Source organism: Synchiropus splendidus, chromosome 5 (assembly GCF_027744825.2).
Source record: "Synchiropus splendidus isolate RoL2022-P1 chromosome 5, RoL_Sspl_1.0, whole genome shotgun sequence".
Lineage (NCBI taxonomy): Eukaryota > Metazoa > Chordata > Actinopteri > Syngnathiformes > Callionymidae > Synchiropus > Synchiropus splendidus.
Genome location: NC_071338.1, coordinates 18,032,504 through 18,047,976, shown reverse-complemented (window position 1 = coordinate 18,047,976; position 15,473 = coordinate 18,032,504). Strand labels below are relative to the sequence as shown.

The 15,473-nt window shown below is 41.6% G+C and overlaps 1 protein-coding gene across 1 annotated transcript in view; it reads left to right on the top strand.

Moving 5' to 3' along the window:
• Window positions 1-15,473, top strand: part of gpc5a (glypican 5a) — a 120,447-nt gene that overhangs the window by 48,918 nt on the left and 56,056 nt on the right. Inside the window, exon 7 of the mRNA XM_053866768.1 lies at window positions 15,342-15,462. Coding sequence (XP_053722743.1) covers window positions 15,342-15,462 — 121 coding nt within the window. The remainder of the gene's footprint in view (window positions 1-15,341; window positions 15,463-15,473) is intronic.

Below are 15,473 nucleotides of genomic sequence, written 5' to 3'. Positions count from 1 at the left end.
GAAATCAACATTTCACGTTCATTTTTCATTCACCTCATATGTGTCACATGCTTCATGCATCAGTGTGTATTTGTTTTCTGTTGACTTTGGTATGAAAAAACCCCCCACAAGTACTTAAAGTAAGTGTCATAATGAATGATTATCTGCGTTTTCCTCACCACAGAATTTGCACAAGGCTTACAGTGTAAAGATGAATACTCTCTCTTCCTAGAATGATTATCATTCTTTGGGTGAGGCAAATTTGTGCCCTTGGAATGAATAAACACACTTTTATCTGAATAGAGCCTCGGCATTGTGAGCTCATCTTCCAACACACGTTGTTGAATGTTTTTAAAATATGCAAATGTGGCACTATCTATAAAAGCCTCTCCGCCATCTCTTTTTTCGCCTCTTGTTTGTTTACTATTCATGCATGTCATGTCTCGTATCCCGCTAAATGGAGAACATGTTGTTTGAAGCTTTTTGTTCGACTCGATATCAGAGGCTGCGAGGGCTGGTTGTTAGGAATTCCTTTAATTACAAAAGGCCGTTTGCAGTGAGAAGCACCTGGAGGTAAAACACATCGACTGATTGAACATCAAACGGAAGAGAGACAGAGAGATGGGCTTAAAAGTGACGGACCATTGGGGAGTACTACAGCGGGTCATAAGTACGGCACATGCGGCGAGAGCCGTTTCCACTCCTGTAGGTCTGCTGTGATTGGCTGCTTCAAGACAGAAGGAGGCTTGCCATGAAAACATAAACGTAGATGAGACCAGCAGCGGATGGAGGGGGGATGCTATGTGATCAGTCAACGGTAAAATTGACCCGGCACTTTTACTGTCCCGCCAAGATTGGTGGTGTGACATGAAACGAAAATGTTAAACAATTCACCACCGTCTAATTCGAATGCGGGTTCAACCCACTCCTGAACTGCTAATAAGAAGTGCCTTTAAAAGCCCGCGCACCTGACTAAGTGCAATAAATGGAGATCCAACGTGAACGTAGTCATGTGGAGACCTCGGATTGTATTCTTAATTAAAATATGGCTCTCACAGTAAATGCATATACATTGAAACGAAAAATGATAAGCTATCGCTGCATCGCCTGAATGCTACTCTGACCATAAAATGTGTTTTTAAAAGTAATTTAAAGTTAGAGTCAGTAAAGATGTCACGCTCTACTGTGGTCCACACAATGATGAGTTTATATATATATAAAGCAAAGTCAAAATGAAGCGAAAATTTGTGCTTTTCTTTACTTTTTTTTTGTGAACTAGTTGTAAAATTTGATAGAAGCTAATTCTATCAGTTAAAAAAGTTTATTCAATTTTCAGAAGCTGTTGAAGCAACATCAATGTGCCTGAGCCTGGTGCAGTTTAGAAAGTAAGTTACAAATACAGAAAAATATCATGTCATGATTTTGATTTTATCATAAATACATTTTTGTGACTGATCTGCAGGCACACAAACCATTTCAGTATCTTCAACAGTCAGAATAGAATGTTTGAATAGAAGAAGAAAGAAATAGAAGAAAGAAAAAAACAGTTGCCGCCAACAACATATTCATGCTGGAAGGTAAATAACAACACTACTGTCAGAGCACTCTTACGATATAAATGGTATATTTCATAAACATATAACTAAGTAAAATATCAATGAAGAAATTGCTTTCTTCCCCTCAGTCATTTTGACAGGATTTAACCAGCATCATTTCCGTTTTACGTTGTTTCCAGACAAGGATTTAACATTCAGTTGTTAAGCTTTTCTTCATAACAACAATCATTCTTTGTGTCATTGTTGCATTCTGGAACCCATTTGTTGAGTTCGTATTTAGCAATTAAACAATAAAGAAAACCGTTAACTCAATTAGTTTTGCAATACAGTCTTTGCCATCGCGAGTCAGACAAGGAACACGGATTCAGTCTGCTGTGAAGGTTTGTGATCAAGTTAAAGGAGCATCAGGTTTGAAAAGAATTTGAAGTTGCACTTGTCTTCAATTTCTTGGGTCCAACTGTGAGTGGGTGCTACCACCAGATATATCAGTGTCCTCAGCTGGGTGAGCCACTTCAAGGACAATCAAATGGGACTCTTCTTGGAGAGTCGGTAGATTTGCTTCATGAATGAATCAACAGAACATTTTAATTCAATTTCTCTCACAGATGAACACATCCAGAAACGCCTGATAAAACTGTCACGCGTCAATGTAGTCATGTATAAACCGTCATGTGATAGGGCTCCTGGTATCCCTCCTCCATCCCCTGTAAAACAAAAGTGAAATCACTATATCACTAAAATGGAATTATGCATTGGTTCTGTGAAAAGAAGAAAAGTTGGAAAAGGTGAAGGAATAGAGCTGCCCGACTGATAAATGACTTATTTTTACGCCTTTCTTTGCTCGGAATAAGTCATTGCTCAAGTGCGTAGTTTTATTTGGCATCCTCAGACCCAGTTGCTGGGTTGCAACAGTGTCACTGCGTTGGTTGATTTATTTACAGGCACATAAAGTGATTAAACTCTGAATAGTCCTCTCGCTGGGTTTCTCTGCCTGTTCACGCAGCGGTGAAATTTAGACAAGCTTGGTCAATGAATGAAGATGGCGGAGACGTCTAAGCCTCTTAAGTTTCATGCCAGAGGGGAGAATGTTTTTCATCACACTGATCATTATAATAATCTGATCTGGATTCAGATGAAAAACGTCCCCCGGCTTTACCGCTGAGATGTTTCTGTTGGGAAGCTGTCGGATTGAAGGACATGACACTTTATGGCTGTAAAGACCGCAGCACAGGTGAACAAGTTGATCACTGATGTCATTAAAGCTCTGCTGGCGCCTTCAGCCTGCTCCCTGCCATGGACACATCTGTTTAATTTTGAACTTTATCGCCCTTTTGAGGCATTAACAATTGAGAAAATCCCCACTTTCAGTGACCATCTGCTTTTATGATACCACTGCATCTCCTGAAATGCCGACTTTTTATTTTTCATCTTATTGCCTTCCATAAAACTCAGTGTTGTAAAAGCTTCACTGCTATTTGAGAGTGTCTGTGTTTAGCATTAGCCACTTCCATGACGCATGAGATCATTCGCAGATAGTGGCACTTTGCCTTGCTGTGGAGTGATCGGTGTCGTGAATCGCCCAGTGATGTATTCCAGAGCAGGTGCCGTCAGTGTAGTGGGGAGTCTCTCTACTGCACCATATGCTGCTTTCAGATCAGTCTATGGCCCAGACAGCTCCGCAGATGTAATGCTCACTTTTTAACAGTAGGACAATATCACTCTTAAACATGTGAAATTTGATGCTTTAATAGTCTCATTCTCTGCATTCATTCCCTTTGTTTGTGTAGTTTTAATGATCGTCTTTCTGGTGTCATGGAGGTGTAAGGATGCTCATGAAGACAGGTTTAGATTGTTCGGCTTGATGTTAACAAGATCAACGAAATGCTGGGATCACAGATCAGAGGCGTGAATTGTGTATAAAGGTATATAAATATTTGCCTGGAATGGAATAGTGGCAAATACCTGTCAGGACTTGAACTCTGGTCTTCTGCGGGAAAGGCTGTGAACAGGTTCAACCTCACCTGGGAGGAAACAGAATCAATAGTCCTTCACGTAACACAGTCATCCACATTGCATCTATATTTGTCCATTACAGGTGGGCCACACTTCTGCTTCACTGTCTTCTGGGTCCTTGGCACCTAGGGTTTATTATCCTGTGGGTTCTTAAACTACAGCTACCCACCCGAGGGGCCATCGTTACCCCTCTTTTTCTTCCAGTTAGTGGAGGATGCCTGTACAGAGATGGCCTTCAGCTCTTATTACCTTGGTTCCTCTTAGAAAAACCTTCACACAGACCTCGACACTGAAGCCCTGGCTAATTGGTATGGCTGTCAGTGTACAGGCCCAACCTTGCGTCCGAGCCAGTTAGCTGTTCTGAGCAAAAGCTTTGGCTTCACATCATTCGAAGTCCTAAAATGTTGTAGGAGGGAATCCAACTTCCAAAACCCAGTTAATACATTTACGACTGAGAAGCAACCAAGCAGCACCAAAACACAGAAACACAACAGGTAAACTCGCATGACGTGCCGCCACGGCTTTAGCGAGAGCTGCCACACCAACAGAAAAAAAAAATCTTTTTAAAGATCTCCCATATTTAAACAAAGTGAAAACATCAAAGTAAACTGACAACACAAAACACATCATGGCAGCTTTCTGCGTGTTTTTCACAGAAAAAAGAACAGAAGCATCATAATAGCTGAAGCCTGTTGCTTGCGTGACTCAAGTCGCTCTTTCAGGCTAGATATGCCGAGAGGAGCGTGATTTTTAAAAAATTTAAAACTAGCGATTTTATTGTCACCAATTCAGTAAATGTGAAAGATTTCTCTGATTCATTGTTTCTGGATCATGTCTTCTTTAATTCTTCATTGGCTGTAGTCCCTTCCGTTAAAAAAAATCCTGGTGGTGCACAATAATAATAAAAGCACTTTAATGATAGACGTTCTGTTTTTGTGTTTGGTCCTTAATATTTGCTAAATGGCTCTCACACGCTCGCAGATGGCAGGAGCCTCCAATGTAGCCCTCCAGCTGATCTATCAGGAAAAAGCTGTGGTAACTCAGGGACATATTTGCACAAACCCTCCAGTCCACCGTCTCAACTCGGTCAACTTGATTCACAATTCTGTTATTTCATTGCAGTTCTTATATTTAGTGGGTATAAACCCAGTTTAAATTCCATCACCACAACTTCTGTTCTATTTGTTTTTGTTTTTTTTGAAGGCGTATTTCTTGGCTGCAATATCTAAACCGTTGCCTCGGGATCTGAATGTGCTCCAATATCGGCACGTCACTTTTTTTAGGTCACGGTGCAACACTAGGCTGACAAACATAGCTGCCAGTCATTTTCTGACTTTTTGTTTATTTTAGATGACATCTCACATCTCCGCTTTAATGTTGCTGATTCCTGACGGCGGAAGCAGCTGGTACCGAGATTATGTTTGCTGATGATTATTTTAAGATGAACTCGCCTTCAACTTTAGTCTCATGTGCCGTAATTCAATATCAAAAGTATTGCAGTATTGTTAATATCTGTCAGGTAATTGCTCTGCATGATTTGCCTAATGTGCAACCAATCCTCACTCCTGTGGTGTAATATGTTATGCGTTAGAAAAAGTGGACTTTTGCGTCCAAGGCAGCATTGCATGTTGAAGTATAAATAGAAGCTTTTTTTGGATTAAAAATGTGTTCCTTACTGTGTAGTGTTCCAGGTGGGGTTGTGGATCACAATACAAAACATTGGCTGACCTCCCAACCTCCTTCTCTAAACACAGAATGAAAGGACTATCATCCCATGGCTTACCTAACTCTTGACCTCGGTCTTTTTTATGGTGTCAGGATATGCTGCGGAAGGCGGATCACATGCTTCAATTGAATACCTAATGCATGAACATGCAATGCTGAAGGCTGTCTTTGTCCCCAGCATGTCGCCTTCCCAAGGTCAATACATTACGCCATGGAAGTGAGGATGTGTTGGTAGATTGGTGGTCACTGCTTTTACGTCACAAGTCACTTCTAAAAGGCAGCATCTTAAAAAGACTTGGATGTGTCCAGTGAATAATGAGGAGCAGTCGAAATAGCTGGCAGATGGAAGCGGCCATTAGAGTGTGGAGCGCAGACGTGGGCAGAGAGTCTGATTGAAATATTTCTGTTTCTGCCTCTGTTGGGGACTTCATGCTTGTTGGTGACACTTTATATCACAGAGGTATGGAAGAACATTCACGACACATTCATGTGCTTATCATCAAAAAACATCCAACCATGTCGGTTTACTTTTGATTGAGTATAGTTTTATACACATCTTCAACTGCACTGTGAACTTCTTCATAAAGGGAGCATGATGGAAGTCTGAAGCACATGTGGATGTGCTGTATGGAAAACTACCCCTGGTTTCTCATCTCACCGTAAAAACGCTAAATCTAATTTCCTTCCTATATTTATTTAATCTGCATCATCATGGTCTTTTTTAGGATTCAAAATATCATTGATAGAATAAGCAGTTGGGACAACACATAGCAGTAATATTCAGCAACTACTGTAATTTCCGGACTATAAGCTGCTATTTTTTTTCTCACGGTCTGAGCCCTGCGGCTTATACAACAGTGCGGCTAATATATGGATTTTTACAGGCTGAAATCTGATTAAATCAGAGGCCATGCAATCGATGAAATCAAAGGCTTTTTGTTAACCTTTCAAGCTATTTTCGCCCATGTGTCCACAGCTCCATCAACAGAGTCAGCCGCTGAGACCGGCAGTGGTGTCGGTACTTTGGGCACGCGGGCGAAAACATTGCATTTTGAGGGCCTTAATGTGAATAAAAGGTGTGAGAGGCTGTCTCGAGACAAAGTGCGTTCAGCTCAAAAGTCCGACGTGAACACAAGCGAGTCGGGTCTTGGCTGCTGACTTGATCCCGACTGGAGAGCTTCATCTTGTCTATTGTGAGAGCAGCGTATATCAAGACGATCCATATTAGGCAGCTTGTTTCCACTACTTCCACAGTCTGGATGCTGGATCCCATGTTCAAAACTAGCTTTGAAAAGCCTTTTTAAGCCGGTGCACCACAGTCCTGTCTACAGTGCAGACATCACCACTGAACCTGCAGCTTGTAGACTGGCGCAGCTTATGTATGAACAAGATCTATTTTCCTTCTTAAATTTAGTGGGTGCAGCAAAAATTCCGGTGCGCTCTATAGTCTGGAAATTACGGTAGTTCTCATATCAGAAACCAAGTGAGAAAGTGGGCTGAGATGTAATCTGGAAAACCATCAACATTCCATCATCTGAAAACCAAATTGTTTTAATGTAATAAAGAGTCTCTTTGTTCTGACTAACACTAGTTTATGTAGTATATAAGGCATTGTCAAGTGCATGGAGTGAAAATTTGACCTTTAAGAGTTTAGTGGCTCTGAAGACTTTTAATTTGTAAAATATAATAAATTCATTTATATGATGGCATTAACAAATCAAACATGTTGACATCACAGGAACAGGAACATGAACTCCTTCTCCTCAACAGATCTGTTTGGTTTTCCAATGTGGCTGGTGTCGAGTGGCAGTGATGCAGACGACAGCCATTGAATAGTCTGATAAGATCAGACATCCGTGGAACAGTGAGGATCAGATTTAATGAATCTCACCTCCTCATGGACAATTTGCATTATTCAAGGATTTTCAGTTCATCTGTTGTGCTGTTGCTGATTTGGAACACAAGAAAGATAAGGTCACCAAACAATGTTATCATGTGCCTCCTGATGAATGCTGTCAGTCAAACTTGCAAGATACAATTACATTTCTGCAAGAGCTGCGTTTGTTTCATCTTTATGTCGCATATGTAACTGTTGCCTGATGAAGCGTTTAAGATAAGAAAATTGAAATGTTGGTGAGTAGATACCAGTCCAACTTCTTGCGACGCAATTGCGAAAAAGGGCAACTTACAAGCCTCTTTTTCCCTGCACCTCCAAATGATGATTTATTATCTGTTTCTCCAGTTTTTCACTGAGTCATTCACCCATCCATGGTGTGTGAGCTTCTGATTATCCCTCAGAATTAATGAACTAAAATAAAATCAGAAATTCTCCCAATAAGGAAACGCTTAAATTTGAACACACATACTGAAGCTACATCAAACAGAACAAATTGAAAAGACGAAGAGACATTCAATATTTCACTTTGAGGCGCGCCTCTGCCTTAAGACAGAGACTAGCGTGCTTTGTTGTTAGACACGCACCGTTGGAATTTAATTTCACTCTTGTATTTTCATAATTTTGCCTTGTGATTGAAGCAAAGTGAACTTGGGGTGTGCGCGCGTGTTTTTGTGTTTCGGAGGGAGGGACTGGGGGAGGCATAAATTGAGCACCCACTGTCAAAAACATAAATCATGTCTGGTTGTGGTAATGGGTTTTCTGCATAGGGCACCTGAGTTATATTGACCATTTTACCAGGGGAATGATAAAGATGCATGATGCACGTCGCTGCTGGAAAGGTGTGTTGCTACATTTGACCAGAGTGTCTTGTGCCTGAGACCAAATAAGAATCACCTCTCCAAACTGATACCTCTGCATTAACCAGCATGTGCATGAATATATGGGCATGTGTTTATTCATGACACAAATAAGGCGGACTTTTAGCTAAACTATGTGATGTTCACTGATGGGCTCATGTGCATTCAGGTTATATACAGGGAGATGGTGCCATGACACGCTGCTGTTGATTCAGTTGTGGATTTTAATGGGAATAAAATTTCCATTAATATGGGGATGGCTGGGAATCATTTACATGTCAAACTTTACATGATAAAATCCATAGATGAAGGGTTTCGACAGCTGGTTATCTGTCTGTATGTTCCGTATGTTCCAATACAAGTCCATGACCTCCAAAGTGAACAGGCCCTCTTCTTCCTAGAACTGTCCTGTGATTGGTCCAGCTTCATGGCACTCTGGAAGATAAGACCAAGCTTTACTAGTCTTTGTACGTCGGCAGTACATGAAAGAAACTCATTGTGTGTAGGTGCATGACAAAGTGTTGGTATAAATGCTTATTTCAGTACAAAAATCAAGTTGGTGATTGTTACAAGAGATGTTGGACCGTGGCTTCTAGGGTGCTCTCACACAGCAGTGTTCTGTCTCGGGAGTCTGAATGTGAGTCGCCCCCGTTGAGATGCTTATATACCGGAAGCGGCTTTGTTCATGTGAATGCGTCATCAATGCGACGGCACTGTTCATGATCAAAACACACCGTGTTGTCGTGAGTGATGGACGTCCGAGAACTGCTCCTCTTTATGTACATCTTTCTACTAAGCAGTCATCAACATGACCAGCTTCTGTACTTGTCAAACTGCCGCCGCTGGCCAGTAAAGGGTCTGATCGCTGTCTGGGCGGACAATATCGTTCAAAAACAACTTCTCAAACTCCCAGAACACTGAGGTGTGCAGCCAGGAGCTGCAGGAAAATAAGCCGGCATTTATCAGGTTTGTGTGGAGTCACGCTGTACACGTAGTTTCCGGCATCTAGCGCTGAGTCGCCTGAGGTGTGAAGCTCGCCACCTGCTGAGAGTTTCACGAGACAAAGTGCAGGTCTCCAGCGGGGATCAGGTCCGCCAAAACTCTCTGACTTCTGAAACGAAAGAGCTTTGTCTCGAGACAGAACCCCGAGTGTGAAAGCACCCTTAAACAATGTCAGCTGAAGGGATGCTTGCTTGCTAGTGTTTCACTCAGCTGCTGTCCTTATTTAGATGATAAACCCTTCAAATATAACCCGTGCTTTAACTGAATTTAGTTGCGATCAGCCTAGTCTGGTTAACGGGGAAGATAGGGAAACACTGACTTAACAAAGGCTGTTCAGAATCCACAGTTAACTGCTCTTTAATGTCAGACTGTGGGAGGAAACCGGGTTGCCCAGAGGCAAGCAGGCAATACAAAGTCATCACAGCGAGATCACAGGTTCACCACGGTCCTTAGGGTGCCTCAAGCTTAACTTGAACCTGGGACCTTTTTGCTGTGAGGCTAGAGAACTTAGCAGTACAATTGCCATTCCTGTCATGCTGTTCTTCCTGCAGGAAGCACAGAAGTCAGTGTACTGGTTGCATCATCACATTGTCAAATACGATCCCTGAACAAGAAAAAAAAAGTTTCAAAATTGTGTGATGTCTGGAATAGTTAACAAATGAAAACAGCTGCTAATATTGTCGTGAGGGGAATTATTTAAATCAGACTTGTTGTTTCTAGTTTAAGATTTATATTGTTCAATTTACAGCTGCTGGTCATCAATATTTCTAGCTCGACATGAAAACTCCACGATTGTTTTCTCCAAATAATATGTTTGTTTGAACTATATATGAAGTACGCAAAGTTTTTTCTGTGTTTTCCGTACAGAATTGTAGAGGTTGTTGGGAACCAGGCAACCAGGATTGGACACTTGAGTTCTCAGGGCTGGACAGCGAGACAACTATGTGAATACATGACCGTTGGCTGACTTTTTAAAAATTACTTTATTTTTTTTAATTGATGCCAACAATGTTATGAGCTGACATAGTTAAACTATGGCTTTTGTCACTTTTTCTTGCATACAATCAGGCAGCCTATAGGCTGCCTATATAAACCTATCACTATCAAATTCAAACTGAGTCAGATGAAAAAGGATTACCAGCATTTTTTTGTTTGGTTTTACATTTGCCTTGTCTCTGACCTGTTTGGTCCATATTTGTCGCTGACCCTGAAGAATATATATATATATATATATATATATACACTGAACAAAAATATAAAAGCAGCTCATTGTTTCTGCACCCATTTTTCATGAGCTGAACTCAAAAGCTCTGACCTTTTTTCTAAGCACTCAGAATCACCATTCCTCAAATACTCTTCACAAAACCTTTTTTTGTGAACGTTGTTTCTTCTGTTGTTTCACACTGCATTTCCATCCTGCGATGTTAAATGAGATGTATGCCTTCATGTAATTGGGGACGCCATGGTAACTGATTGTCAGAGGAACTGCTCTTACATGTATGAGTGCTTGTATATATGCAAATTTCATTGTATTGCAGCTTCCACTTCTCGAACTCCAACCGTTCATTTGCTGTACTTATGATTACTAATTTCTGTCCACCACAGATGTCCTGCTTTCAGTTGTGAGACTGGGTTGAATCGGTGAACAGATGGTTTCCATGTCGTGTCTCTAATCGACTGTCAATCATGCCAGGAGGAAACAGACGGTGGTAAAGGTCACAAAGTTATGCAGGCGTGGTTGCAACCTGCAAAATTGTTTTTTCAACCTGTTGACTTACAAAAAAACTCAAACTCCAGTCACACAATATATTAAGGTTGCTGGCAAATATCATGTTGTGTGTTGAGGGATTAAGAAGAGCGCTGTGTGACTGGATTATGGCGGGGTTGTTTGTGGTTCAGGTGCAACCCTGACAGATTCAGCTGCAGACATCTGCTTCACAGAGCAAACAACTCCACTTCACGCTCTGTTATCGATTCCGCAGAGAAACAGTGAATAAAGCCTGTTGAGGTGGGAAAGCTCGCATTGTCATTCTGGAACAATGTTGGGAAACTTCACATCAAACAGCCTGTCTGTCCCTTTTTCTCTCTGTCTGTCTGAATGCATGCCTATATCAATAAATACCTGACCCATCCATCCAACCATCCATCCGCCTGTCTGTCCATCCATTGATAAATACCGTAATTGCCGGACCATAAGCTGCTACTTTTTTCTTGTGGTCTGAACTCTGCGGCTTATACAACAGTGCGGCTGATATATGGATTTTTACCGGCTCAATCAGAGGCTTTTTATTTACCCTTAAAGCTCTCAGAATACGCTGTTTTCGCCCGCATGTTGGCAGCTCGGGCAACAGAGCCGATATCCTGTGGGTCTGGAATCGAGAAGCAGCAGCTGAGAGTGGCTGTTGTGTCGGTACTTGGAGCAGACAGGCGAAAACAGCGAATTTTGAACACTTTAATGTGAATAAAAGAAGTGTAGAGTTCATGATTCAAGTTCAGAACATTGCCCAGTTTGTTTCAGGAGTCAGTCTTCATGCTTCATGATCTCGTTTTCAAAACTAGTTTTGAAAAACGTTTTTAAACCGTGTGCTCCACTGACCTTTCTACGAACAGCGCCACTGCATCCGCAGCTTGTAGACCGCTGCGGCTTATGAAAGAATGGGTGCGGCTAATATTCCGGTGCGCTCTATAGTCGGGAAATTACAGTACTCCATCTATCCTTATAAATGAGCCCACAGAAGCAGAAGCAACGTCTCCCAATTGGTAAAAAAAAAAGGTTCCTCTATTTTAAAAACTTTTCAAAGCTGGGAGTTAACATCCAAATTAAATCTGAAGGAGAAGAAGATTGTGACCATATTCTCGTCCCCACCTGTCATCCACTTTATTTATGTAACTTTTCTTCTGTTAAACTTCTGCTTTGAATTGGCTTGTCATTGTGTTTCATTATTCACTTCCTTTTAAAGTTGATATTACAAGAGATGCAGGGTAAATAAAGAGACTGTCGGATCCGTCAGCGATGATGTGTGACTTCACCTTGATCTTTTAGTTGGATTAAATTACTTGCGGGGATTGAAATGTGTGTGAACGTCATTACTGCTGACAAACTGTTGTGTTTAGTCCTTGAGGTAAGCGGGCGACTATTATGAAGATGTAACAGGAATAAAAACAAAGATGAATCCAGACATTAAGGAGCTGTGCACAACTCCTTTTCAGCTTGTTGGGTGGATGATCACAAAAAGAAAGCGAATGTTCTTGGAAAATCTCAGTAAGATTAAAAGGAGTTAAATTGTCTGCAAGTAAATATGCGCCCAGGAGAAACAAGTCGTGAAACTAAACATTCGTTGAGCCGAGATGAAAGGCCAGGTAAGTTTTTATTCCTCTGGGTGTAATGAAAGTCACAATGGCCAGAACTTTGCTATCATTTCTCAGTAGCAGCTTGAAATGGTGTTCACACAATTTGCGTAGATAGAAGATGTGCAATTTCAAAACCATCTCTGCCTTTTATATCTGGAGGTCATATAACATGTTGGAAAATGAAGCGTTTAAAGAAGCTGAATATACATCTGCGCTCCTTTTAAAACATGAGTGATGACTAAGTAACACTCAAAAGTTGGCTGCTTGAAGTTGTAATTGGGAAACTTCTGCAGTATTCAATAATTGCCATTACTGCTTCAAAGAAGATGCAACACCAAAAACCTTTTTTGAATACTGCTGCAGACTGTTTCGTGTTTTTTGGTGACAGTCCTGGTGAGGATGCAGCTGGAAGTATTCATTTATCTGGATGAGTCACGGCCCCTGATGAGAGAAATCAAGTTTTGCCTCTCTATGTGTGTATTTATGCCCGATGTAGCGTAGTTGTGAGTCTCTATTATTATTATTATTTTTTTATTAGTTGTGAGTCTCTACCAACCGTCACTACCTTTGTGATCGGTGATGTGGACACCTGCTGTAGCGCCATTTTGGGGCAACTAGACCAAGTCTCAGTGGATCTGAAGCCTGAAACAGAGTCATCCATTTCCTGCAATGTCAAAACAACTTGGTACTGTGAGGTTTATGCCAATAGCTTTGTGTTTGTGCCTCACCAGACTTAGCATGAGGCAAGGATGCAGGTTCTGATTTAAACAAGTGATTTAAACATTTTGTCATATGAGTACATCACCATCCCACAGAAGATTTCAGGATGCACAAATTAATACTCACCAACAAATAAATGTCGCTTGCATACAGCAGTATGTATCTGTTAGTGAGCTGGGTTCAGGGTGCCTCACTATCTATGGCTCCAGGATTATTCAGAGTAAGCTGCAGCAAACTGTGCCCTGTTAACATGGCAGTGGAAGTGATAGATTCTGTTACGATTGAGTGTTGGACGCTGCGTACGGCAAGGATGGAGAACTGTGGGATCTTTTGGTGTCAGCGCCGATGCAGGTTCCTTGTTAACACGAGAAATGAAAAGAGCTTTTTCAGATGATCACCTGCAAATCTCTCTCATGCTCAGACAGTCTCACAATTTGGCCATGGCAGAATCACATCCTGTGGTGGATAAATCAAGCTTTCCTGTGTCATTCACAGCGCTGCACCGACACTGTGGGAGACGGCAGGAAAATGCTTCACAACGACTTGTATGTTGGTTGATGATCACGTTCGCTGAGCTGATTGGTGCTACGACAGTGAAGACAGTTTCATCAAGTGATCATTTTGGAATCAGGATTCAGGCTGTGTCCCATTTCTCACCCTAACACACGTTTTTGACCCTGACACTGGGTTTTGCGCGTTCACGTGTAAGTGTAGTGTGTCCCAATACTCCTCAGACCGAGGGCACTCGTCGTTCACCACTTGAAATGATCCCTTCAAACCTAGGGAGCTCCGGAGCTGACTTGAAACCAAGTACGGATATGAAGTGTGGATAGATTTCCAGGATATCAAAGTACTTTATTTAAAAACTATGTTGGATAGGGACAGGGACATTTTAGTAACAAGGAATACTCTGTTTCTTTACTTTCTGTCGTATCACACGTTAGTGACCCAAGTAGTCTACTGTGTCCGACAACATGAACAGTACAACACGTTTATTTCTTCTTAACAAACAACAGTCGGCTAGCCTCCAGGCTAATGTTAACATTGTCATACCTCTGACAGATCAGTCACTGCAACATAGTGGCGAAGCCGGCTTTGGCTCCACCCATTTCTTCTCCGCTGGTTCACCAAACCAAGTGAGATTATCAGCGCTGATGCAAGAGGTTGCAAAAACGTCTCCAACACTCGACGTGTGGAAAACAAAACTGCACGGCAGCCAATGACACATTGTCTTTACGCCTAAGTAAACGCGTCACGCGTAAAACGAAACATCGTGAAGTGTTGTCCCAATTCTTAGGGAAGTCAATTCACTTCACTTCATTGTCGGAGGGCACTCAGAACCAAGTACGAGTGTTTAGTGCTAGTATTATTGTTCTATGAGTGACTTTATCAAAGAAGACAGTGGTGTCCAAGAGATGGGAAACCAAAGGTTCTTCATGAGAAAAACTAAACTGCATTCCCTCTGGATACATAAAGGCCAAGGAGAAGAACCACCATAGACACCTAAAGTTGGGCTCAATCGTAAACTCTCACCCTGGATGGCAGTAAACATCGTCTTGTTTTCATGCCCCACTTGAAACTCCACTTGTTCACTGGCTTGTACTCACATCATAGCTTTTATTGCAGCTCGAGGGAATGTTTAAAAAAATACTTGTACCGTGTTCAGCCTTATTACATTGCTTGGGTTTCTTCCTTCTATCATCCACAGGCTTCATTAGGTAACATCAACCTGTTCTGAATTAGGAAAAGTTCTCCGAGTCTTCAGCGCCTGGATTTCATTTTCTCATTAGTTTTGAGTGCCAGTTTTTCACACTTGTGAGCGCTCTTGCTCTGTTTTCAAACTTCCCTTTAGAAAGGCTTGTCTGTCATGTCACTCTTTCACCTTGGATTTAACTGAAAACAAAAAGGACAAAAACTGGTTTGATAGTTTTTGTCCTTTTTAGAGTCATCATGTCACTGAAGCAGTTCGACAGGAGGAGAGCTCTGGGATCCTTTTTGACGTAGAGACAGTGACTTCCTGATGTTTAGGGGACTAAAATGTCAGTAAAAAGAATTCATTGTTTGTCAGATTATATCTATCTGGCGTCCTCACTGGAGCGCAGCAGAATCACTGCAATTATTGAAGCACATTTAGTGGCGTCTTATGATATTGCAGTTAATTGTTGTTTTATTTCATCGTCATACAGCGCGCTGGCTTCGCAAGTTTTCTTTGCAGTAAAGTATCTTCTGGTTTTGTTGCAGCTACACTCTGCGTGTGGTCGGAAACGGGATCAAAGCTCAGGCTGCCAACCCCGAAGTCAAAGTGAAGGGCGGCGATGTTGTGATAAGTCAACTCATAGACAAACTCAAACACATCAATCAGGTGAGCCTCTT